Genomic DNA, 25,864 nt, shown 5'->3' on the forward strand with positions numbered 1-25,864 from the left:
CTGGAAGTGGTGGTTCCTCACTTTGTGATGTCACAATGTGAGGACCCACTCGTTTTGTTGGATTGGGAGGGGCTTTTAGAGGAAATCCACTTTGATGTTGTTTTTAGTGAGGCATGAACATTATAATACACTTAAAACCTAAAAAAAGTGGATTTTGCATGATATAGACCCTTTGAAAGGTTTTGTCTTTGTTTCCCAAATATTTTGTTTATATCATTGACATTTTTAATCCAAATTGTGCTGAAGAAACTTTTAGTCCTGTTAAATGTTTATAAAGGCATCATAGCTGATATGCTGATCTTCCTCTGTCCCCACAGTTGTCTGGCACTGTACTGACAGATATTTACCATTATTTAACACCCCTAATTCCTTCACTTCAAAACTGTTTTTCCTAAGACCCATAGTGGATTTCATTCCAAGCTCATGTTAGAATGCACGTCTCTTCCATTATGGTGGTGTTCTGGTATCTGTCCCAGGCAGCGGCAGGTAGGACAGTGGACCATATTGATCCGTCGCATCAGCATCAGAGTGGTTGGTCCTCAACTCTCTGCTGGGTTCTGTGGGTCAAGTCTCCCATAATGATGCAAGCCAAAACAGTGCAGGAATTTGACATCCTCCTCATTTCACTGGAGTTTTTAACCCTTGTGCTATCCAGATGACCCCACTCCCAACGTTAACGTGCCTTGAATAGCACAAGGGATACGCTCATTTACATTCAACATTTTCACTATTTAACCCTTGTGCTATCTTAGATGACCCCACCCTTACATTGACGTGTTCTCCCTACCATGACAAAGGTGGATAAAGGTGGAAAGATTTCATGTAATCCATGGGATTTGAACCAGCGCCTTCATGCCGTGAGGTGAGCGCTGTGAGTAATCATTGCTCCACCGCGCAGCCCACACTTGTGCTATCCCATGGTGTCAAGATGACCATTGACGTGTCATTTCTACCATGACAAAGGTGGATAAAGGTGGAAAGATTTCATGTAATCCAGGGACACCAGTGAAGATCACAGATCATTGAAGAAAAAAGGTTCAGAGCACTGTCTAGTGGGTCTAGATGACCCAACTCCCAACGTTAAAGTGCCTAGGATAGCACAAGGGTTAAGTGTGGGCTCACGGTGGAGCAATGATTACTCACAGGGCTCACCTCCCGGCATGAAGGCGCTGGTTCAAATCCCAGCGGTTCTTTCCGTGATTGTGTGGGTTTTCTCGAGGCACCTCCCACAGTCCAATAACATGCTTCACGGGTTCAGGTCAAGTGCCCCCTTGGTGTACATGTAGGAGTGATTGTGTGCCCTGCTACAGGCTGGCGACCTGTCCAGGGTGTGCGCCACCTTCACTCAACAGCAGCCAGGACAGGCTCCAGCAACCCCCTATAGTGTTTAGAAAATGGATGGATTCTACAGCCCAATGAAGAGGAGTCCTGGATTGTTTTGGTACCATTGGTGCGATCCAAATTAGCGACACGCGTCATTGAAGTGGTCAAAGGTCATTTTATTCCTTGGTTGTCATTTTTCTCATTAGCTATGTCCAAATTCCTTCACAACTCACTCCTTTTAAAATCCAGTTAGTCCTGCACTTTCAGTAGTTCTGGAATAGGGAGGGAATTTGGACAAAGCTTCGGTGAACCTTTTGATGTGGACAAACAATGGAATGCTACATCTGCATATCACAGAATAACATTCAACATTTCCTACCATTACAGCTGTCACCAACAGCCCACAGCATAACCACCATCATACAATCATTCTTGTAAAATTAAAGGAAATTTTCCCCTAAACCCAAAGGTATACGTTTGTTTTGGTATAGTATAAAAAAGTAATGGACACTTGTTTAATCACTTACATTTGAAGATTTTATTACGTACATTTTAAGTGTTTTTTTTTTCCTTTCTCAATTGAAACATTTGGTTAAAAAAAGGAGGTGAGAAAATGTCTTTGGGAGATGAGTCCTATACTAGGAAAGGGGTCTGACCTTTAACCCTAAGAGGCATTTTGTCCAGTTTTTTACTGAGATCTGACATGTTAAAATCTAAACATAAAGGAAAAACTTAACAGCAAACCCAACCTACAAACTCCTCATTAGTTCAAACTAAGAACATTTTCCTTTAAAGACAGAGAACCACAATGGAGTCTGGGGTTGCAGACCCCTGCTATGGGAGACTCCTCATTACTTTCAAGTGTAGCTACATTTGCTCAAACCATATTTGTGGGATGAGCAGCAGAGTGGAGTTTGTATCTTCTCTCCCATAACCAAATGGTGAGCATCTCTGCTGCTTTAGACTCTGTCGAGCTTCAATGTCCCACAGTCCAACAAAGATCCCAAAGTATTAAAACTGATTCAATGACCGCCCTAGGCAGAAGTGATCATTTCAGCATAAAATGTTCTAGCTTTGGCGACAGCTTCTTATAGATGTAGAGTTTATCCCTAAGAGGATTGTGGGATATTGGGGAGTCTGTCCTTCAATATCCTCTCTGCTTTCCTGCAGTCTCGTCTGAAGGCACGTATCCCCGTTCCGGAGAACAGCAACTCCTCACGCTGGCCGTTAACACGATTCTTGGAACGCCTGTTCCGTCGTTGCTGTTGATGGATCACGTCATTTCAGGCCGGATGCTGAGAGGATCCAGCGAGTGGGCGACTTGCTTCGTCAGCTGGCATCTTGGAACTTCTCGGCCACGGCGTGTTTACAACGACCTGGGCCTCTGAGACCTGCTGGATGATCTGTGGTGTTGAATCCAAGAAAAGGTCCAAGGACTCCTGGCTGCTGCCTGCGGTTAGCACGCAATACCAGTCCCCGTGCACAGTCATACACCGCAACATTAGGGAAGGGCTTCCACGACAGCAATACGTCGACAAAATCCCGTGGACTCTCCGCTCTAAGGTTGAACTTTATTTTGAAACACAACTCCACATGGACAAGTGACTACAGCTCAGCCATCTGTAAGACAACAGACCACAAAACTAATGTCTATATCAGTGTCTTCAGTAGATCAAAAAAACATTCCATGAAAAATATTATGTGGACATTTTTACTCACCTTTTACAACACGCCCTCACTTCCTGCACCTGAAGAGACAAGAGCAATTATTGTTAAGAATCTGGTCAATTCATCCTAATCATTTTGGGTCAGCAGGTGGATGTTTCATAGATTAATTCACCGTTAAGTTCAAAAGTTCCTCTTTCTCTTCTTTTGGCCCCATTTTATTTTTTCTTATTTATTGTTCAAGACTGAATTTGACTGTCCGGTGTGTGGGCCGGTCCATGCTGACCAGTGATGATGGCTTGGGGGCCCAACGAAAGGGTTCTTCCTACCAACTGTGGGATTGAGTGGGATGAGTATTAGCAGTCATTGATCCACTTTTAGCCCCAAAAGTGCAGAAAACATGACACTTTGTGGTGTGTTTAAACATGGCTTACCTGGGTTAAAACCACGACTTAGCATCTCTCTGGCCACAGCATTCCAGAAGTCATACTCATCTGGGGTTTGGATTTGGATTTCACTCACTGTTAAAGCAACAGTTAGTAGTTTACATCTAAATTCTAACTATGAGACTCACCGAAAAACATTGACCAAAAAAAAAATTAAGGGTGTCAAATTAGTGAGGGTTAATGGCCAACAAAGTGTGCATTATCACTTTTTAACGCACGTCGTTTGCGTCAGACGGTTGCTTCCGCGAGGTGTGCTAAAAAGTGATAGCGCACACTTCAAAGGTCATTAACCCGCTTATACCATGGTCACTTATAAAATAAATAAATATTAACCAGTTTTAAGTCATTACTTCTTGTTTTTTTTCCCCCGAATCGGATTGCTTTTCAAAGCGGACTATAAGCGGACTATTTGTTACGTGGTGCGGCGCCTTGTCATGGTAACGTGACAACGTGCCGCACCACCACTCAACAGCTCATTTAACTCACCTGGAACACCCAAGACACCTTTTTTGTGAAGATCCATTACAACGACAGCTGGACTGTACCCACATGATACGCACGCGAACGTGTAGTCGTGTTTAGTGAGGGCCTCGAAGTGAAGATATGCCTGAAGTATCCTCTCTGTGTTGGGAAAGGACAGCCTGTCTGTGGTCTGGATGACGTCTATGACTTCACTGACGGCCGTGTGCGTCTGAACAGGAGAAATGTCACAATTAGATATCAGAACAGTTTGATTAAAGCCTGCAAACGTTCCAAATCTCACCTGTAAAGCATTTCTTATCACGAGGCACAGGTGCAGAGACAAGATGAGATGGTCGTCAAAATTGTGGACGCCGTCCTCCCACTCCTGGTATCGATATATCATGCCACACTTGAGGCATGACTTCCTGTATGTTGATATGCCTAAAAACAACAATAAACCATTGTTGTTGGTTATATGTCATTCCAAATTGATTACATAATCATTTGTGTGACTCAAGAAACACACCCAAGATGGTGATGGTTGGACCTGTACTAACCTTCAACCACACCTGTGCTGGTCAGGATCCTGGCTTCGGAGGTTATTATTTGTTGCCCACCAAGTGGGTACTCACACTCCACACATGTCGTTTCTGCTGGGATTAGGCATTTCGGAAAGCTGTCCTGTGTTCTCCCATTTTTGGACTGCTCAATGAGAGCCTTGGGGAGTTCTCCTGGAAGCTTTTTGTACTTCAAAAGGTAGTTCAGCATTTTGAGAGTGGACTCGTCATATGGAGGGCAACTGAATGTGCGGGGGCTTGAATCTTCTCCGGCGTCCTGGGGCGGGTCAGGTGACTCAGCTTCCGTAACCGACGCTTTCTGAAACAACTCCCCATTTGTGACAAAGAGGTGCCACTTCGCAATGGCTTTATGGTTGCAGGACTGTGTTACTATTGAGCACGAACAATGCCAGCTGTTCTGTTTTCTGTCATACGCAACTATCAATCGGCCCACACGACTATCACATGTGATTTCTGGCTCATAGACAGAGATATGGATTTTGGATGGTGGGCCGCCCACAGTCAGCTGCACAGAAAGGGGCACCTCCTCCGCATCTGCCTTCCTTTTACATTGCAACAGACTGGCCTTCTGCTCTTCCCCAAACCATTTCTGCTCTACCATCGTCTCCAATGCCTCCTCAGATAGAGTGACATGCTGGTTGTCGGCTCGTGGGCAGTACAGTAGAGATCTGACGTGGTGGCATTCGTAGGGCGGCATCCCACTTGTGTGGGCAAAGTCCCCGTTGAGCCGGCACTGGTCCACCTCACACACAGTGACGGGACTCGCCCCCCAGAATTTCTTCACAACATGCACAGGCTTTGCTGAACCACAGAAGGATTCCTGAACAGCAAACACGCCATTTTTTTCATCCACACACTGGCTGGATAGAAATCTTTCCATGGAAACTGTCTCAAAATACTGCTTGTGCTTCCTCTTGCAGTGTGTTTTGAAGTTTTTTTTTTTTAAATTCAAACCGCAGAGATGACAAAGAATTGTCTGCGTCCGACACATTTCCTTTGGGTTTTTTTGCTGCTGGGGGCGCTCTGAGGGATGTGGTGGGGCCGGGGTTTGCTGCCATAGAAGCTGTGCTGGTTGCTGCAATGGGGGCTGAGGTGGGGACAGTGGGGACTGCGATGGGGGCTCTGGGAGCTGCGATGGGGCCAGCGGGGACTGCGATGGGGCCAGCGGGGACTGCGAGGAGGGGTCTGGGAGCTGTGATAGGGACAGTGGGATCTGCGGTGGGGCCAGCGGGAGCTGTGATGGGGCCAGTGGGGGCTGCGATGAGGGCTCTGGGAGTTGTGGTGGGGCCAGTGGGGGCTGCGATGAGGGCTCTGGGAGTTGTGGTGGGGCCAGTGGGGGCTGCGATGAAGGCTCTGGGAGCTGTGGTGGGGCCAGTGGGGGCTGCGATGAGGGCTCTGGGAGTTGTGGTGGGGCCAGTGGGAGCTGCGGTGGGGGCTCTGGTTTGACCTCTAGCAGCCATGGAGGATTTCCTACGTGGTGCGCTCCCAAATGTTTGAAAAACTGTGACCTGTTGACCAATGTTGCCGGACAATGGCAACAGTGAAAGTGTGACGCAGTCCGGCAACCTAAACCACACTTGATGACTGTGAATCCTAAAAGAGGAATGATGGGAAGAACATACTTCATGACTTGTGACTTGTGACTGACAGTTTCCATTCAGAACCCAGACTGTACCTTTGTGTTTGACGGACGAATGGTTTTCCATGTGGTGTCTCACAGCATGCTCTGCGCCCTTGTAGCGGCAGAACGGACAGTGGGAAGAACCGTTTAGGGTTTTCGGCGTTGGTTTTTCATTGCCCAATAAGACTGTAACGTGTCTCTGTAAAGAGAGGAAAAATACAGGTGGAAAAAACCGGAAAGTTTCACCTACATTGATTGGAAGACACAAAAAAGTTGAACATCATCATGATGATTACGAAAGTCCCGAGGAGTAGAGCCGCAATTCTAACTTGTAGTTCCGTGTGAAACCTGAACTACGTGGATATTACGACAGAAAAAAGCAAAAATACAAATAACAGCCTCATCCGTGAGGCGAAAATGTGTCTTATTGTCATGAATGCCCGTTTGTTTGTTGATGCGTACCTCCATCTTGCAGTTCCGTGTTGTGTCGCTGCACATGGACAATCTGACTGCAGCGAAGAAGAAGAAATGGAATCACGTTCTGTGGGCGGAGCCCAACGCGTTTAGCCCCGCCCACGTCGAGGCACACTGCCCACTGCAGCGAGGGGTAGTCGTCTTGGGGAGGCTCTCTTGCGCTTGCGGGAGGGGGGTGTCATGAGGCTACCAGGGTTCGTACCACTCCTCTGCGCTCCACCCTCGCGGAAGCTCCTCGCGCTCTCCAGTCACCGGCACGTGCGCTGCTCCCGCGAGTCTGATGCTGGCATGGCAGAGGAGGCGAAGAAGCTGGCCGCCTACGCCGCCGTGGACAACCACGTCCAGGTACCCTAGTCGCTGTCCTCTGAGCGAACGCGTCCGTTCGAGTCCTGCAGCAGGAGAGTTTGAGACGACGTCACGGCCGTTCAGCTAGTAGTTCCGGCGCGCGGCAAAGTTAGCAAGTACAACATTATCTAAATACTTTAAAGCGACTTAGCGCGGCTTTGCGCGGGCTTGTCCCGCTTTGAACCGCACTATGGTGCTGCAGCTAGGAAACATTTAGGGTGAAAAGGAAAACAGGGGCATGAGCGGTGTAGAAGTTAGTCTAGGCTGGAATTAACGGTGTTGTTAGCCATAAGTGTGGGGGGTCAGAGGTCAGCTCCTCCGACCGGGAACGGGAGCCCCCGTGGGCCAGAAAAGCGACCCTCAGGTGAAAGGTGAACCTAAACACCTATTTTAATTTCAATAAAAACAGTATCAATGTTATTTTTGTTTTGCTTGGACTTTCATGTTAATTATAGATTTTTATATATAGATAAAATGTGTTTTTATGAAAAATTTCACTCTCTGCAGCTTCTTGAAGCGTCTTTTCCAGCCAACATTGCTCCTAAATGTTGCCTTGATGTGTGTCTGAAAGACATTATTACAGTTGTAAATCACTAGCTTTTCTGTTTTTAAAATGTTCATGTGACTTTACCATTTATTGAAACATGAATATCATACTGAAACCTGATGAATGGGATTTAAATTAAAAATCAAACTGGATTGTGATCTTGTGAGCTGAATGGATTCAGACACCACGCCTCCTTGTTTTCTGTAGAACAACCAGGTGGTTGGAGTGGGCAGTGGATCAACCATTGTGTACGCCGTGGACCGACTGGGTGAGCGCCGTTGAACTGTTCATGTCTGTGTCCAGTGGGAGGAGCCTGCTTGCAGCCGCTGGTGATGGTTCCATTCCAGCAGCTGTGACTGCAGTCAAAGAGCAGAACTGACCACTTGGCGTTCATGGGTCCAGTGTTTATGTGGCCTCCGTTTTGTCTCTGTTGCAGCGGAGAGAGTGATGCAGGAAAAACTCAACATTGTGTGTGTTCCCACCTCCTTCCAGGTGAGTGGATGTGCTGTTGTGATCCGCTTTCATCGCTTTTCTTTTTGCTGCGAGTTTATTTTCTCAAGTTCCTCCACTCGGACCATTTGTGTTTGTGAAATCAGGAAACTGGCGCGTTGCACTACGACAGTTAGCACATTCTTTGCATGTGTTGCTACAGACCTCTCAGATCTTTGCTAAATGCAACATTTCAGTGCAAAGTCCTGCTTTGCTTTCTGCTCGATTTTTTTTGGGGGGGAAACTGCAAAACAGAATCAATGTCCACACGAACTCATGGTTTCTCACCCTTCAACGCTGACCTCAGCTGATCATCATCTGCAGATGCTGCACCCTTTGTGGGTTTGGGCAAAGAATTCACTAAAGATAGCTTCTCCTGTAGAAGTGTTTGAATCTGGCTCTTCAAACCTGCTGCTCCTACTCTGACTCCTTTTAATTACCCAGTGACACTTCAGTTTAAGTTTACTTACCTGGTTACTGAAGAAACAAATGTAAAACACTGCAACCTGATGCGTGTCTCACATTAAAGCGCAGCCAGAAATGCAACAAAACAAAACAGTTTGAACCAAACAAATTACAAATTTAATTACAAACTCTGAACATCAAATGTAAAATATAAATAAAAAGAACAAAAAATAGTTTCTTGTTTCTTCATAACTCCACCCCAAAAAAAGATCTATTTCTTCTTATTTAACTTCTACTTCTGTGTTTTCTGGTTGTTTATTTAAATGACTTTTCTACACACAGATTAGACCTGGGCCATGTGGCCAAAAAAATAAAATCTTTTTTTCACTCCATAACACTTTTTTTTTTCTCCGTCCTTTTAATTTCTTTAACAAAAATTACAAATGATGGGATATATTCAACAAAAACTACTTAATTTTAACATCACCTTTAAAAAGTAGGCTCCAGCACAAAGTTCAGCTAAACACAAAAGCTGTAGAAATGTCTGCAGATCCATTTTTGGGAGCTGCAGACAGCTGGAGCGTCTGATGAAGAGAAACGCTTCTCTCTGAACAGAGTTTGTTTCAGGTGTTCAAACAAATGTGTCGTCCTCCCACTTTTGTCAGCTACAACCTTCAAACCAATTTTGCTGTGTGTGGACAAATTGTTACACTACACAGAAAAACTATCGGTGTCAATTAAAAACAAGGAGGAGTGCAGACAGAGAGGACGTCACAACATGGAAACAACTGTTCAAAGTGATTTCTAATCTGTCAGAAAATAAAATGACCTTAAAGAAATCTATAAATAGGATGAACACATCTTTAAAAATAAAACATGGACAGATTCACTAAAGGGCAGCAGATTGAAAGAAAATGTATCTTTTTCCTAATTCTGCGGCTCTGTAATGTTAGATGTTGCTAATAAAGTTTCATTCACGTCTGTTATTGTGTTTAGAAAATACAGTTCATCCTCCCCGTCTTAAAGTCCGCTCTGTGTAAATATTGTGTCACTTTAAACCAGTTTGTGGTCCCAGTCTGGCGACACTCGGAACAGCTCGTTAGCATAGCATGATCGTAGCATGTTAGCATCAGGGTTTAACATCAGCGCCGTCTTCAAACCGACCCTTTTTTTTAAGCTTTGATGCTGCAGTGAGTCCAGCAGCTTTATTCTGCAGGTCTGTCTGGATCCTGCTGAAAGCTGACGCGTGTTCCACTGCCCCATCAGCCGAAACCAAGCGCTACAGAGACGCAAACAGAAGTTACAGGGGGTGGGGGGGTGCTCTACGCGTTACATGCGCTTATAAATATTACACAACAAGCTTCTTTTTTTCTTCTGCCTCTTGGAAGAAGCTCCTCCCTGCTGGCTGCAGGCTTCATCTCTGCTCGTTGAAGTTAGCATACATGTTTTTTCTGCAGACTAAGTGAGCTGTCATGCTTGCAGAACATACGTGTAACGCTCAATATTTCATACACAAGTGTAAATATGCCAATAGCAAAACCTGTTTTTTATGTTTTCCAGAAAAAAATGATTCTGTATGTAAATGGTATTCAATCCTGCACTAACAAAAAGCTGTTAGAACAGTTGAAACATGGTCTCTTTTCAGATTCCTTTGCCTTTATTGTAATTCTTTGCTTAATAGGTTTTATATAGCTGTTATTGTGTCTTTTTGGCATTTGCCTTTTGCACATAGCGTGGAGTATCAATGTTTGGTATTTTGTATGTGCAATATTTGTTAATAAAGTTTAAAAAATAGCTGTAACGCTTTATTGGTTACAATGCGGCCTACCCCGTCCAACGCTGTTGTCTTCCTCCTGCAGGCCCGGCAGCTGATTCTGCAGCACGGCCTGGCGCTGTCGGATCTGGACCGACACCCAGAGGTTGGTGGGGAAAGCCCTCTGCTTTAGTGAAGGAAGCCTTAGTCTGATCTGCGCTCTGCTTTTGCTGTGCAGCTGGACGTGGCGATCGACGGGGCGGATGAGGTGGACGCAGACCTGACGCTGATCAAAGGTGGAGGGTGAGTTCAGTGCAGAGCACATCCCTGGATTCAAACATCAACTCACTGGCCGTCTCTGTGCTACAGCGGTTGTCTGACGCAAGAGAAGATCGTCGCCGGCTGTGCAAAAAGTTTTGTTGTGATTGCTGATTACAGGTGAGCATCATTTTCATGCAGAAGTATTGAGAAGAGAGCAGAAGTATTTCTAACAGAGTTTGGTTCTGCTGAAAGGTGGGAAGATGTCCAGATTTGAAATCCCTGCTTTTTTCCAGGAAAGACTCTGAGGCTCTGGGCCAGCAGTGGAGGAAAGGAATTCCCATCGAGGTGATCCCCATGGCGTGGGTTCCCATCTCCAGGGTAATCGCCAGGCGCTTCGGAGGGGAAGTCAACCTGAGGATGGCTGTCAGTAAAGCTGTGAGTGGTTGATGCTGACATCTGCACCTGTTGGCTCTTCTCGTGCTCTTCACGTATCACAGCAGCTTTCCAGGAGCTGTTCAGCTGCACCTGTAGGTGCTTTCCTGCCGCGTGTTTCATTTTCAAACTCGTTTTTATGTTTAGGTACAGAAACCTCGATGAAGCTGTCTTGGTGACACTGAGGCTGTCTGTATTCCCGCCCTTACCCCAGCTCTATGCGGAGCCCTGAATTTGATTGATTGATTTGATTTATTGATATCAAGCATTTCAGTCAAAGCAACAAAGAATTTACACATATTTATCAAACTCATTACAGAAATGATGAAATGCATAGATTAAAAAGACAGAAAACAAAACAAAAGAGTCACTTAAATCACATTTGTTTAATTAAATATAGCGATCATTAACTAAAGTATAAGTAGAGCTTAAGTTATTGCTTGAAAAGGAGCAGGAAGAAGCAATCTTATCTAATCCCACCCCTAATTTTAAAAGCAATTCAGACGCCACGCTCACTGCTTTTTCTTTTTCTTTTTGAACAGTTATATGATGTCATCAATTTCACAAACTTAGAATCTAATTGATATCAGCGTTTTGCGACAATTATTTATGAGTCCGCTGTCTTCTGAAAATAAAAACGTTGATGTTTAAAAAGAAACATTGAAATACATTTTTTGGGCGAAAATTGTTCTGACGCAATGCATTGTGGTCTATATTCGCCAATCTAGTGAGCATTGATGCACACTGGTTTTTCACAGAGACTTCTGGGAAATTTCTAGAGCACTGCATTTTGTAATTGTATATCCGGACAGCTCTAGAAAATGGCAAAAGCACTAGATAGTGAGTAGGGGAGGAAATGAAACACAGCGTGAGACAGGAAGCAGGAAATGAGCATCGTGGTATTGAGGATTTGTTTACAGACGGACACTGGTCCACCCTAAATCTGCATTCATATCAAACGGGATTCACGTGTCTGGGCGTCTAGTTTCAATGTGGTTCAGAGGCTCTGCGATGAAATGCAACAGGCCGTTTTAAGACATACATCCTATATGGTAAGACAAACACTGCGGTAGATACCATACGGTGAGACACACATCGATACATACCGTATGGTGAGACACTCACTGCGGTACATATCGTATGGTGAGACACTCACTGCGGTACATATCGTATGGTGAGACACTCACTGCGGTACATATCGTATGGTGAGACACTCACTGCGGTACATATCGTATGGTGAGACACCGACTGCGGTACATATCGTATGGTGAGACACTCACTGCGGTACATATCGTATGGTGAGACACTCACTGCGGTACTATCGTATGGTGAGACACCGACTGCGGTACATATCGTATGGTGAGACATTCACTGCGGTACATATCGTATGGTGAGACACTCACTGCGGTACATATCGTATGGTGAGACACCGACTGCGGTACATATCGTATGGTGAGACACTCACTGCGGTACATATCGTATGGTGAGACACTCACTGCGGTACATATCGTATGGTGAGACACTCACTGCGGTACATATCGTATGGTGAGACACTCACTGCGGTACATATCGTATGGTGAGACACTCACTGCGGTACATATCGTATGGTGAGACACTCACTGCGGTACATATCGTATGGTGAGACACTCACTGCGGTACATATCGTATGGTGAGACACTCACTGCGGTACATATCGTATGGTGAGACACTCACTGTGGTACATATCGTATGGTGAGACACTCACTGCGGTTCATATCGTATGGTGAGACACTCACTGCGGTACATATCGTATGGTGAGACACTCACTGCGGTACTATCGTATGGTGAGACACCGACTGCGGTACATATCGTATGGTGAGACACTCACTGCGGTACATATCGTATGGTGAGACACTCACTGCGGTACATATCGTATGGTGAGACACCGACTGCGGTACATATCGTATGGTGAGACACTCACTGCGGTACATATCGTATGGTGAGACACTCACTGCGGTACATATCGTATGGTGAGACACTCACTGCGGTACATATCGTATGGTGAGACACTCACTGCGGTACATATCGTATGGTGAGACACTCACTGCGGTACATATCGTATGGTGAGACACCGACTGCGGTACATACCGTATGGTGAGACACACATCGATACATACCATATGGTGAGACACTCACTGCGGTACATATCGTATGGTGAGACACCGACTGCGGTACATATCGTATGGTGAGACACTCACTGCGGTACATATCGTATGGTGAGACACTCACTGCGGTACTATCGTATGGTGAGACACCGACTGCGGTACATATCGTATGGTGAGACACTCACTGCGGTACATATCGTATGGTGAGACACCGACTGCGGTACATACCGTATGGTGAGACACACATCGATACATACCGTATGGTGAGACACTCACTGCGGTACATATCGTATGGTGAGACACTCACTGCGGTACATATCGTATGGTGAGACACCGACTGCGGTACATACCGTATGGTGAGACACACATCGATACATACCGTATGGTGAGACACTCACTGCGGTACATACCGTATGGTGAGACACTCACTGCGGTACATATCGTATGGTGAGACACACACAACGATACACACCGTATGGTGAGACACACACAACGATACACACCGTTTGGTGAGACACTCACTGCGCTACACACCGTTTGGTGAGACACTCACCACGGTACATATCGTATGGTGAGACACTCACTGCGGTACATATCGTATGGTGAGAGACTCACTGCGGTTTCATACCGTATGGTGAGACAGTCACTGTGGTACATACCGTATGGTGAGACACTCACTGTGGTACATACCGTATGGTGGGACACTCACTGCGGTACATATCGTATAGTGAGACACTCACTGCGGTACATATCGTATGGTGAGACACTCACTGCGGTACATATCGTATGGTGAGACACTCACTGCGGTACATATCGTATGGTGAGACACTCACTGCGGTACATATCGTATGGTGAGACACTCACTGCGGTACATATCGTATGGTGAGACACTCACTGCGGTACATATCGTATGGTGAGACACTCACTGCGGTACATATCGTATGGTGAGACACTCACTGCGGTACATATCGTATGGTGAGACACTCACTGCGGTACATATCGTATGGTGAGACACTCACTGCGGTACATATCGTATGGTGAGACACTCACTGCGGTACATATCGTATGGTGAGACACTCACTGTGGTACATATCGTATGGTGAGACAATCACTGCGGTTCATATCGTATGGTGAGACACTCACTGCGGTACATATCGTATGGTGAGACACTCACTGCGGTACTATCGTATGGTGAGACACCGACTGCGGTACATATCGTATGGTGAGACACTCACTGCGGTACATATCGTATGGTGAGACACTCACTGCGGTACATATCGTATGGTGAGACACTCACTGCGGTACATATCGTATGGTGAGACACCGACTGCGGTACATATCGTATGGTGAGACACTCACTGCGGTACATATCGTATGGTGAGACACTCACTGCGGTACATATCGTATGGTGAGACACTCACTGCGGTACATATCGTATGGTGAGACACTCACTGCGGTACATATCGTATGGTGAGACACTCACTGCGGTACATATCGTATGGTGAGACACACATCGATACATACCATATGGTGAGACACTCACTGCGGTACATACCGTATGGTGAGACACTCACTGCGGTACATATCGTATGGTGAGACACACACAACGATACACACCGTATGGTGAGACACACACAACGATACACACCGTTTGGTGAGACACTCACTGCGCTACACACCGTTTGGTGAGACACTCACTGCGCTACACACCGTTTGGTGAGACACTCACTGTGGTACATATCGTATGGTGAGACACTCACTGCGGTACATATCGTATGGTGAGACACTCACTGTGGTACATATCGTATGGTGAGACAATCACTGCGGTTCATATCGTATGGTGAGACACTCACTGCGGTACATATCGTATGGTGAGACAATCACTGCGGTACATATCGTATGGTGAGACACTCACTGCGGTACATATCGTATGGTGAGACACTCACTGCGGTACATATCGTATGGTGAGACACTCACTGCGGTACATATCGTATGGTGAGACACTCACTGCGGTACATATCGTATGGTGAGACACTCACTGCGGTACATATCGTATGGTGAGACACTCACTGCGGTACATATCGTATGGTGAGACACTCACTGCGGTACATATCGTATGGTGAGACACTCACTGCGGTACATATCGTATGGTGAGACACTCACTGCGGTACATATCGTATGGTGAGACACTCACTGCGGTACATATCGTATGGTGAGACACTCACTGTGGTACATATCGTATGGTGAGACACTCACTGCGGTTCATATCGTATGGTGAGACACTCACTGTGGTACATATCGTATGGTGAGACACTCACTGTGGTACATATCGTATGGTGAGACACTCACTGTGGTACATATCGTATGGTGAGACACTCACTGTGGTACATATCGTATGGTGAGACAATCACTGCGGTACATATCGTAGGGTGAGACACTCACTGCGGTTCATATCGTATGGTGAGACACTCACTGTGGTACATATCGTATGGTGAGACACTCACTGTGGTACATATCGTATGGTGAGACACTCACTGCGGTACATATCGTATGGTGAGACACTCACTGTGGTACATATCGTATGGTGAGACAATCACTGCGGTACATATCGTAGGGTGAGACACTCACTGCGGTTCATATCGTATGGTGAGACACTCACTGTGGTACATATCGTATGGTGAGACACTCACTGTGGTACATATCGTATGGTGAGACACTCACTGCGGTACATATCGTATGGTGAGACACTCACTGCGGTACATATCGTATGGTGAGACACTCACTGCGGTACATATCGTATGGTGAGACACTCACTGTGGTACATATCGTATGGTGAGACACTCACTGCGGTTCATATCGTATGGTGAGACACTCACTGTGGTACATATCGTATGGTGAGACACTCACTGTGGTACATATCGTATGGTGAGACACTCACTGTGGTACATATCGTATGGTGAGACACTCACTGTGGTACATATCGTATGGTGAGACAATCACTGCGGTACATATCGTAGGGTGAGACACTCACTGCGGTTCATATCGTATGGTGAGACACTCACTGTGGTACATATCGTATGGTGAGACACTCACTGTGGTACATATCGTATGGTGAGACACTCACTGTGGTACATATCGTATGGTGAGACAATCACTGCGGTACATATCGTAGGGTGAGACACTCACTGCGGTTCATATCGTATGGTGAGACACTCACTGTGGTACATATCGTATGGTGAGACACTCACTGTGGTACATATCGTATGGTGAGACACTCACTGTGGTACATATCGTATGGTGAGACACTCACTGTGGTACATATCGTATGGTGAGACAATCACTGTGGTACATATCATATCTTGCCAATACCCACTCCTATCTGTTTTCGGCTCTCAGGGTCCAGTCGTCACCGACAACAGCAACTTCCTTCTGGACTGGAAGTTTAAGGAGGCCCATAACTGGAAGAAGGTCAACACTGAAATCAAGATGATTCCTGGTGAGGAGCAGCGGTTGTGGGACATCCCTGCAGTGTGATTGGCTGTTGGACTGACGCTGAAGCTCCTCTGTGCAGGTGTGGTGGAGACGGGGCTATTCGTCAACATGGCTGAGAGGGCATACTTCGGCATGGAAGACGGAAGCGTGAAGGTCCGGGACGCCCCCGGGAACTGATCCTTCGATGCCACATCTCCTCCTCTGCACATCCCTCAGCTTGTTACCCCCTCCAGTGCCAGAAGAAACAGATCTGAGAGGTCTCTCTTCCTCTAAAGCTTGATGTTGTCTGTAGGTGTGTCTTTGTACCTCTTCTAGCTTGTGATGCTTCTGTGTCTCAACGAGTCCGGGATTCTCATTGTAAATAATGAATGAAGGACTGCAGGACTGTGAGGTATCCAGCTGAGGAATGATGCGGAAGAGCCTTTGGGGTGTCTTTACATGCTGCTGTCTCCGTTTCTTCTGCTGCACTGACGAAAGTACAACACAAGACTTCTGCAGAACTCACAAATTCATTCTGGACTGAAAGCTCCATAAGGAGTCCTGATCATAAAGCAGAGGTGTTGTCCTTCTCTCTGCAACCACATGTTGATCCACTTTGAGGTCATTCCTGAAAGTCTTTTCCCATGAGCAGGTGTTGATTCTGTGTCACATGACTGTCTGAACAGATTTCAGCAGCTTTTCCTTCCGTTTTTTTTTTTAATTTAGCATGCAGAGTTCAAACAAACCAACAAAGGCGGGGGGTTTTGGGTAAACGGACCTCCTGCCGTCTTTAGTGCCTGAGACTCACTGGCATGACCCTTTGTCTTCTCCTAAACTGTATTGTGCCATTTGGTTTGTCTTCAGAAGGTGAGAGTGATGTGGATCTGTCACTGGGAACGGTTTTCATGTCAAAAACGGCTTAAAGAGGTTAACGGAAAGAGAAAAGCTCCTTCAGAATGAGTCGGTTTGAGTTTCCCTTTTCTCTGGGACATTTCCAGTCCAGGCAGCAGTGTTCTGTTAGAAACCGTCTGTGCCGTGATGCTCTTCTGCAGAACACACTGAGCCTTCAGACTGGGAAGTTCTCTAAAGCCATGGATGACCCTGAGCAGAATGTTGCCTTTGTGACTTGAACATGATGGTAGGTTTTCATGGGGGCCTTCACCAGCATGTCCTTTATTTTCTGTACCAGCTGACTGTGAACATGATTTTCTGTAAAGGTACTCGTGACTTTTTCAGTAAAACGATGGACCAAAACATACCTGGGTGTCTTATTCCCTTTCCAAAGTTTCGACAAAACAGTTTGTTCATTTGCCCCAAATATGAGGTCTGAACACAAAGCCTTTTTATTTTTATTGATTCAGTATATAATAAAGAGCCTCAATAGTCCTAAAAAAAAAAAAAAAGAAATTTCTGCACACAGATGAAGAACCTGTACACGCAGCAAGGATAAGTTCTATTAGAAAAACTAATAATTGTAAGAAGGTATTGGTTTTGTCTCCAAACATCAAAGCACATGAAAACTGGTAAATAGTGGCTGGAATTCTAAAAGATTTCTAGTATTTCAGAAAATAAAATTAAAATTTTCTTTAAAAAATGTTGTGAACAAAACACGTGTGAAGAAGTAGACATTTTGTGCACAAATTGTTTCCTGCACAAAGTGATCTACCATGAGAAAGTCATTTCAAAATGACTCACTAAGAAAATCCAGTTGGCTGTTTGCCAATTTATCAAGATTATGAAAGATTAAATTTTTTCTTTGCATCTTTTTTTTATTTTTGGTTAATTTGAGCAGAAGCTTTGAACGTTTGTCTTATTTTTTTTTTTCGTCCTTTCTTCACCTTTTGAGTGCAACCTTTTAATCTACAATGAAATGTAGGCATTGGGGCTGAATATCGACTTTGAAATCCTGGCGCTGTACCTCTTTTATACCACAAGGGGGCGATATCGATATTGACGTAACTCGCTGCAGTAACATTTAACTCGTGTTGCAGAGGTGGCGCAAAGTATGTTTTCCACTTTAACTTTTTTATTTCATTTTTTACCTTTTTTTATATATGATCATCGGATCGTTGTTCTTGCGCAACGGAAAACTTAAAAAAATAAAAAGAGGACTAACTCGTGACCAGGAACTACACCGTTGCTTTACAGTGCAGCCACGTTGCTACTTACTCGTCGGCACCACAACAACAGAGCATAAGTGACACTCAACACACCAATCGAGTTCCTCCACTTTTTCAGCCGGAGCTCATGTCAACCAATAGGATCACTGCTATTCTCCTCGTGATCTTCTATTGGACAGGTGACCCGTCCTCCGACCAATCACAGGTCCTGAACAGTGAATCCCATCGGGGGGGGGCATTTTGCGTCACCAATTCCAGTGCGCATGCGTCAGTGTGATTAGCCAATAGAGTCGACTGTTTGGGAGGGCGAGTCCACCGAAAGCCCGCCTTTTTAATGGACGCAGAGCTGAACCAATCACGTTTTGCTTAGTAAGCGCGCGTGAAGGAGTGACGCAGACGGGCGCGAATGGAAGGAGATTCGGGGCATTTTCAGGAAATCGTTGCGTTTGTCGCCCAATCCCAGAGTGGAAACAGGGCGGGATTATCCGTTACCAAGGCAAATCTCAATCTAGCATAAGTGGAATAACATGGTGTCCCAAAGGCTGTTTATGTTTACTTAGCGGACGCTCTCAACCTTTTTCCTTAAGACACCGACACGTATTTTTTTTATATAAACCTGTCACCTTTTTGTACTTTTTATGTCATACGGCCAGTGGCATGTGAATATCATCCTTCACTAATGTGCCAGTTTTACCAATGGAAAGGGGGCTTCGCTTTGGAAACGCGGGCATTCTCCTGCTGCTCCCGCTGTTGCTGAAGCTGCTGACGGGGCTCGGGAGCGCGCAGAGCCCGGGCTCCATGACCGGGAGGGACCCGCCGTCCGCGACCCGGGGCTCGGGGCACGTTGGCGGCATGGCCGGTGTCATGGAGCGCCGCCTGGACTACGCGGGAGCCCCGGTCACCGGAGCAGACGTCACCGTGGAGGACGACGAAGCCGGGTCGGCGGGGGACGCGGACGAGCCGGACAGAGAGAGCAAACGGAATGTCGGGAGCGCGAGGTAACCGAAATAGCGCGACACTTGTTTAGCTAGGAGGACATTGTTGGCGTAACACCCGAAAGCTGGAAACGCCAAGAACTTCTGGCTCTGCTTCAGTAACTTCAGACGGTCTGCTCCGTGGCTGACAGGCATTTAAGTTTTGCTTCCTTATTCTTGATACTTGTGTCAAAGTTATTTCTATCGATAAATGGATCGTTCCTGCCTTTATTGCGTCGTAGTTGTTGTGATGTCACCGGATTTTTCAGCGCTGTCCGATAATGGACGCAGTCGGTTTTCCCAAAGTTTCCAGTCGTCATTAGTGGGCAGGTGACAGACGGTTTGCCCTTATATCTGATAGCTTTGTGTGTTGCACTCATGCTGTGGTGGAGTGGACGTGTCTGTCAGGGGACACCAAGCAGGGAGGAACTTGTGTGGAAACAAACAGCTGCTCTCACATTAGTCCCACGGAGGGGTGTGTGTGTTTCCAGCCTGACGTGACCTGTCAGGGCTGTTCTTTGGGTTTGTTTGTTTGTTTGTTTGTTTGTTTGTTTGTTTGTTTTAGGTGATGTTCAGCTCAATTCGAAACCCGAACGCTCTTCCTTCATGGACAAGTCTTCTTCAAGGAAGACTCCTTTAAATGCAGCATAGACCCTTAATTCATTTATTGTTTGTTTTTCTCTCAGAAAACATAAATAAACTAGATGGAGCTGCATTTCCAGAAGAAAAAGCAGGATTGAATGCCGTATTGCTGAAAAAAATGATCAAAGTTGAACATTGATAAAGTGAAAACAGCACAATAATAAAAAAAAGATGTTTGTTAAAAATGTCAGGGCCGGGTATCGAACCAGCGAGCTTCTGCACAAAGGATTCCCTGTTTATTTCAATGGAGGGAGAAATCCTGGAATATCTTGAGAAGTTCAAGGATTTGAAGGACCAAAAGTCCTAGCTGGAAAAAGCTGAACATTTGAATAGTTGAATGGTTGAAACAGCTGAAACATTGAAGAAGGAGTTGAGCGGAAAAAAATGGAGGAAGATACAATAATAAAGAAAGAGTAACAGTAAGGCTCTTTGCTGCATTTAAAGAGGTCTTCCGTCATGGACCGGCGCGTGGAGCGTGTGCCCGACGCCCCCTGTCAGCATCTTCTTGACTTCCCTTCATTGACTTCACTGCAGTTTGTTGGGACGTTTAGAGGAAAGATGCCCTTCAGAAAAATCCGCTGATCCATGAGGCCTGGTTCACCGGCGTCTCCATCACTTCAGTTCCAAACCGCTTTAGAACTTCCTGTTTGTCCTTCTCCATGCAGAGAAACGGACTGACAGTCGGAGGAGTTTTGAATTCTGTTGATGTGGTCGTTCGGATAATCAGAGAAAATCGGCTTTTCCAGTGTCTTCCTGCAGCTCGAGCGCTGCGATGGAATCGGCCAGAGATCCAAAAGTTCTGCTGATGTTTGTGACCAGATGTGCGGTTTCTGCTCAAAGTTTACAGCAGAAAGTGAGAAGCATCTCTGGACGTTTTTTAGCTTTCATGTGGAGCCGTGTTCTTCCTTTCCAGCCCCTCTGACTGTAACATGATCCCACTATTCCATATCTGTGAATGAGATGTCCAACAGTAAATTATTCTCTGTGTAGAAATCTACATATTCCACTTTTATTCTTTATTTAAAGGAAGTTGGAGTAAAATTCAAAAGCTGACACCCTTGTCAAGTGAATCCCTTTGAAGACTCTACTTATGGGCGCTTTCTAACCCTGAGGCGAACGTTAGAGCTGCTGGATAACCTCTGGGGTGATGCATATTCATTCTGGACATTTGCAGAGCTGTACAAGCTGGGCGCCGACGAAGGAGGTCAGACACTCCCAGCCTGAGTACGGAGGACCGGTGTGGATTTTTTAAATGTTTTTTTTTTTTTCACGTGGCGGCTGCTGTCAGTGAATTCTGCTCCTCTGCAGTCCAGAAACCCCGTGGCAGGACGGTCTGGTGAGACGGGAGCTGCTTTACCCCCTGGGTGCTGCTCCTGGTGGTGGTCACGCCCTGCTGCTGCTCCCAAACACACGCTGGCTTTTCCACTTCTGAACATTTTACAGGATCTTCTATCATCTATTTGCTCATTCTTGAATTTTCCGTGTCAAATACAGACGATCTGAATTATTGATTCCATAAGTGAAGTATTGGAAAGGTCACACTGAACTTTTTTTTTTTTTTTGGGTCAAAGCACACAGATTCATCTCTCCTCACCATGAGCACATTTCTGCTTTTCTCTTTGTCTGTGGCTTTTAAGCTCTTTTTTTTTCTGGCCCTGCTTCTTCACCTCATGTTCTCACTCCCATGCAGGGCTTTTTAATGTCGCCCCCTGGGTAAACAGCGCCACATGCGGCGAGCTCCGTCTGCACCTGTCTGCCGGCGGGGCTGTGGCTGTTCTCTGGAAAGACTATCCGTTAAAAAAGAATCTTCTTTTTCTTCTCGTGTTTAACGTCCCGGTTGAGTTTAACAGTAGATGATGGTTAAGATGTGATGTTTTCTAGGGAAAGAAGTTTTTTTTTTTCATGTCGGCCTTCCCTGAACTCGCCTGAAGCTGCTTCCTGCTATGCTGGGATGCTCTCCACGCTTCAGTCTGCAGCCTTTCTCCCATCAGCGGAGACCCTTGTGTCCTCCACCCTGCGTTCCTCCAAACTCCATCTTCAAAGATCTCACTGAGAAGCCTCCTGCTGCTAACTTTTCTGTCATTTGCACCCCCCCACCCTGTAATCTATAAATACTGTAGATGTTCGCTTTGATCCGTCCCTCACATTGTGACGGGCGCCGCCGTTGTGTCGCCTGACAGGCGCTCTGCGGTCCGTGCATTAAACATGCCGCTCCGGAGCTTCACTCCTTGCAGTAAATCTATAGGGGTTGGCGACGGTGGCAGGTTTGACGCCCCCCTTACGGCTCATTAACACCTCAGAGATCACTTGCAGGTTGAGGACAGTAGCTTAGTTTAAACCTACTTTTTCCCCCACCGCACCAGAGCCCCGTAGACGCCGCCGCCGCTCCTGTGGGCCGCCTCGCTTTTCCAGGACGCCTTCCCCAGCTTACTGCTTAGCAACAGCCAACCCACCAGGCTGGGTGACTTTCCCCCCCAACCGCCTCTGAAAGATGGGTCAGTGCCAGAACCCACGTTGGCCACGTGGATGTGGTTACATTGAGGTAGAGGATGAAGGTTTTTTTCTTCTTCTCCCCTGTAACCAGGGAGATGTTGTGTGTTTTAATAATAGACTCTGTTCTATAATAAAGATCCATGGATAGTTTGAGTTTGGCCTTTAAATAATATCTTTATTTTCCTGTTTTATCCCCATTTGTTTTCCTATCTGAGGCTGTTTTACTGTTGATCTTAAAAAAAATAATCACTTTTTAAGATCAACAGCAGCTGATTGGCAGATCTGCCAATCAGCTGCTGTTGAGCTTAAAAAGTGATTTTTTATTTTATTTTTCATAATGTTCCTGCTTAAGGAAACCGGCTGAATTTATTAGGTCAGTTGCTATTTTGGAGCCTGTGGCAGCAGCACTGCAGTATGGGTGGAGCAGAGGCAAAAAAGGTGTGATTCTCTGTCAGGAGGGAGGGGGGGGATGAAAACAGAGCTGGCTGCTGGTTAGTAAGACCACGTTGTCTTGTTTTCATTCTCCTAGTTTCATTACTGCTTAGCAACAACCAATCAGAGGCTGGGATCCGAGCTGCGGCGCAGCCAATCTGGTGGTGGAAGTGTGGCGCGACAGAGTTTGGATTTTTACCACGTGTGAGGAGGGAAAAAGAGAAAGAGGGCGATGGTAACACTTCTAGTGCCGCGTGTTTTTCTACTTGTACTGAGAAGTCTTTATTTATTTTTTTGAACCACACCCTTTGCAGCATCGGTCAATGGTCCAAACACCCCTGCAGCTGCTTCAGCAAACAGACCCGGTCGTCTTTATTCGTGTTCAAAGAGGCTTCTCCAAACACTGACCTCTTATTTAAGAGTTTCTGTGTTATTGCTGTAGGTGTCACTTTGATTTAAGGACACGCCGATTGACTGATTTGACCTCTATAGGTGTGACACTTCCATCCAAAACTCTCGTTTGGTCCGTTGTGTTGTCAGCGTATGCAGTGAAGGTTTGTCTGCAGCGCGATGGGCGCGGCCGGCGCAGAGCGCCATCCATAACTTCCTCCCCATGTGCTTGTGTTTTTGCTCTGCCTCTCCCCCGACTGCACGGCTGTGCGGCAGCTGAACTCCACGCTCCGGCGTGCGTCCAGGCCGGTTCGCTGTTGCATGGTTACAGACGGTCCTGCCTTGTGAGTGGCTCAGAGTCTGCAGAGTCCTTCCTGATTGGCTGAGCGGCGGGGAAAACAGTGTCTCCATTGGCCGCTGGAAGGCGGGGGGCTGCTGGGATTGGGCCGTGTCAGAAGCTCCTCAGAGACTCATCCTGTGTAAACATCCTGGTTGTTTCTTTCAATGAGAGTGTTTACCAGCAGCAGAGTCTTTGCCGGTGTGCGTAGACTGAAGCGGAGCGTCCCCGAGGATCTCAGTCTGCAGAGAGCCCAGCTAATTGGCTCCCCACTCCACCGTATGCTTTGTGATTTCAGAAGCACTCAGCACTATTATGACACTTTGAAAGAGGAAGAGGCCAGGACACTAACAGCCCACAGACTGGTGGCACACTTCACTACAATCCCTCTTTTCATTCTCCATTCAAATGTCTTTTTCTGCATCTGTCACGGTTGTCGGCGGCGGCAGTGGCAGCAGCGCCGCAGGCTGCATGTCCTCCCTTTGGTGCCGTGCAGAGCTGCAGCGTCTCGGAGTTCAGACGTAAATAAACGGCCTGCAGTTCCACGTGAAACTGTCAGACTCTTTGTTTTGTTCCAGTTACTGTAAATAGAGGCCGTTGGATTACTTTCTGTTCTTCCTTACCTCTTCTAGTCTTCGCCATTACCACATTAAAACCAAGTTAACCCCCACCCCAGGAGGAAAAAGGAGGGAAAGGGTGCTTTCATGTTCCCACCTGGAGGACAGAGAGCTAACAAAGGCTTTCCATCAGTCTTTATTTAAAGAAGACTTCCCCCTTGTTCCACCTCTGAAGATGAACTCATTGCTCTCTGTGACTTTTCCCTCACTTCTGCAATTCACAGAGTAACTCTGGGAGGGGTGGGGTGGAGGTCGAAGGGGGCTGGTGGAGTGAAGGCCTCCAAAGCATCCACCCTCTCAGAGAGCAGACTGCTTAGCAACAGCCAATCAGCCTAATATTTTTGGCAGGGGCTCCCAGCCAATTGAGAGAGTGAAAGCCGGCTTCAGCTCTGAGTCTTTATTGGTGCTTGGGAGGAAAAACATTTTTCTTTTGCCTCCTTCACTTCAGTGCTCGCACAGAGACCCGTGATGCTCACAGCAGGTCCTGGCTCGCCGTTTGGTCCAAACCTCCTGATCCGGTTTGCTGCAGCTGAGCTCGAAAGAGTTTCAGGTCCAAATCAGAAACACACCTGCTGGTGATGTTCGTGATGAAGCATGTTCCTGCAGCTCCTTTTTTTCTGAAAAGTTTCATTCAGACTTCAGGAGTGTTTGCTGTCTTCCTTCAGTTTTATTTGACCCTGTGTTTCACCTCAGCAGCTTCTCTGGAGCCGCTGCAGTTGGCGACAGTTCAATCCCCAAAAGTCTGCGTGGTCCACAGAGTAGACCGCCTTGGTTCTGACTACAGCTTTGGAGCAGCGGGCGCTCAGAGACCGCATGCTCAATCGACAGGCTCTGGATGGTTAAATCAATCTAAAAGCCCAGACGACAGAATCTCCTGCAGACAGATCCAGATCAATAGTCCGGATGAGGCCAGCGGCAGCCTGGATGTGAGTGATGAGCAGAGCAGCAGAAGCTGGAAGGCTTGTGTGAAGGATGGAGCTGCAGGTTTCCATTCATTCATGTCAGCCTGTCAGGAGGAGGGAGCTTCAGAAATGTCTGTTTGCAGATTTCACAGCAACCTCCAAACAGAAACAAATCTGCAGCAGCTTTTCCTCCGAACACAGTGGATTCAGGAGCGTTCATGTCCGGGACAGAAACTGAAACCAGAGCTGAAAACCACACAGCTTTCAAAAAAAAACAACAACATGATAACACCTCAAAGTACTGGACAGTCTTCTTCATCAGCCCGCAGTGGGATTCTGATTGGCCCGTGAGATCATACTAAATGTGCAGTACAGCTGGCCCGCTTTATATTCGGTACCGCTAGTACTACAAATCAGGGTTGCACTATATAATCGGTTACCGATATTTATCGGCCGGTAGTGGACAGTGTGATGTTATGCCGATAATTCCACTTTATTTGCACGGGTAGTCACAACTTGTCTGCTCATCCCGCCCAAGTCA

At 46.4% G+C, this 25,864-nt stretch overlaps 3 protein-coding genes across 4 annotated transcripts in view; 2 read left to right on the forward strand and 1 right to left on the reverse strand.

Annotated features, from left to right (window-relative positions):
- Positions 1-1,842: 1,842 nt before the first annotated feature.
- On the reverse strand, positions 1,843-6,697 carry LOC101171122 (uncharacterized). The gene is made up of 9 exons (XM_023951978.2): positions 6,558-6,697; positions 6,150-6,294; positions 4,454-6,067; positions 4,198-4,337; positions 3,921-4,125; positions 3,423-3,509; positions 3,164-3,320; positions 3,043-3,071; positions 1,843-2,943 (listed from the first exon to the last, which is right to left on the reverse strand). Exons 1-7 carry the CDS (start codon positions 6,591-6,593, stop codon positions 3,217-3,219), a joined length of 2,331 nt encoding a protein of 776 aa, XP_023807746.1. The 5' UTR covers positions 6,594-6,697; the 3' UTR covers positions 1,843-2,943; positions 3,043-3,071; positions 3,164-3,216.
- Positions 6,677-17,672, forward strand: rpia (ribose 5-phosphate isomerase A (ribose 5-phosphate epimerase)). The gene is made up of 9 exons (XM_004082736.5): positions 6,677-6,914; positions 7,669-7,729; positions 7,898-7,953; positions 10,215-10,274; positions 10,347-10,411; positions 10,478-10,546; positions 10,663-10,804; positions 16,342-16,441; positions 16,517-17,672. Exons 1-9 carry the CDS (start codon positions 6,750-6,752, stop codon positions 16,612-16,614), a joined length of 816 nt encoding a protein of 271 aa, XP_004082784.1. The 5' UTR covers positions 6,677-6,749; the 3' UTR covers positions 16,615-17,672.
- A 1,560-nt stretch (positions 17,673-19,232) lies between these two features.
- Positions 19,233-25,864, forward strand: part of eif2ak3 (eukaryotic translation initiation factor 2-alpha kinase 3) — a 29,656-nt gene continuing 23,024 nt past the window's right edge. The window contains 1 exon segment of one of the 2 annotated variants that reach the window (NM_001278892.1): positions 19,233-19,534. In NM_001278892.1, the coding sequence (NP_001265821.1) occupies positions 19,233-19,534 (302 nt within the window). 2 annotated transcript variants of the gene reach the window in all.

Source organism: Oryzias latipes, chromosome 22 (assembly GCF_053564925.1).
Source record: "Oryzias latipes strain Hd-rR chromosome 22, Olatipes_Hd-rR_3.1".
Taxonomy (NCBI): Eukaryota; Metazoa; Chordata; class Actinopteri; order Beloniformes; family Adrianichthyidae; genus Oryzias; species Oryzias latipes.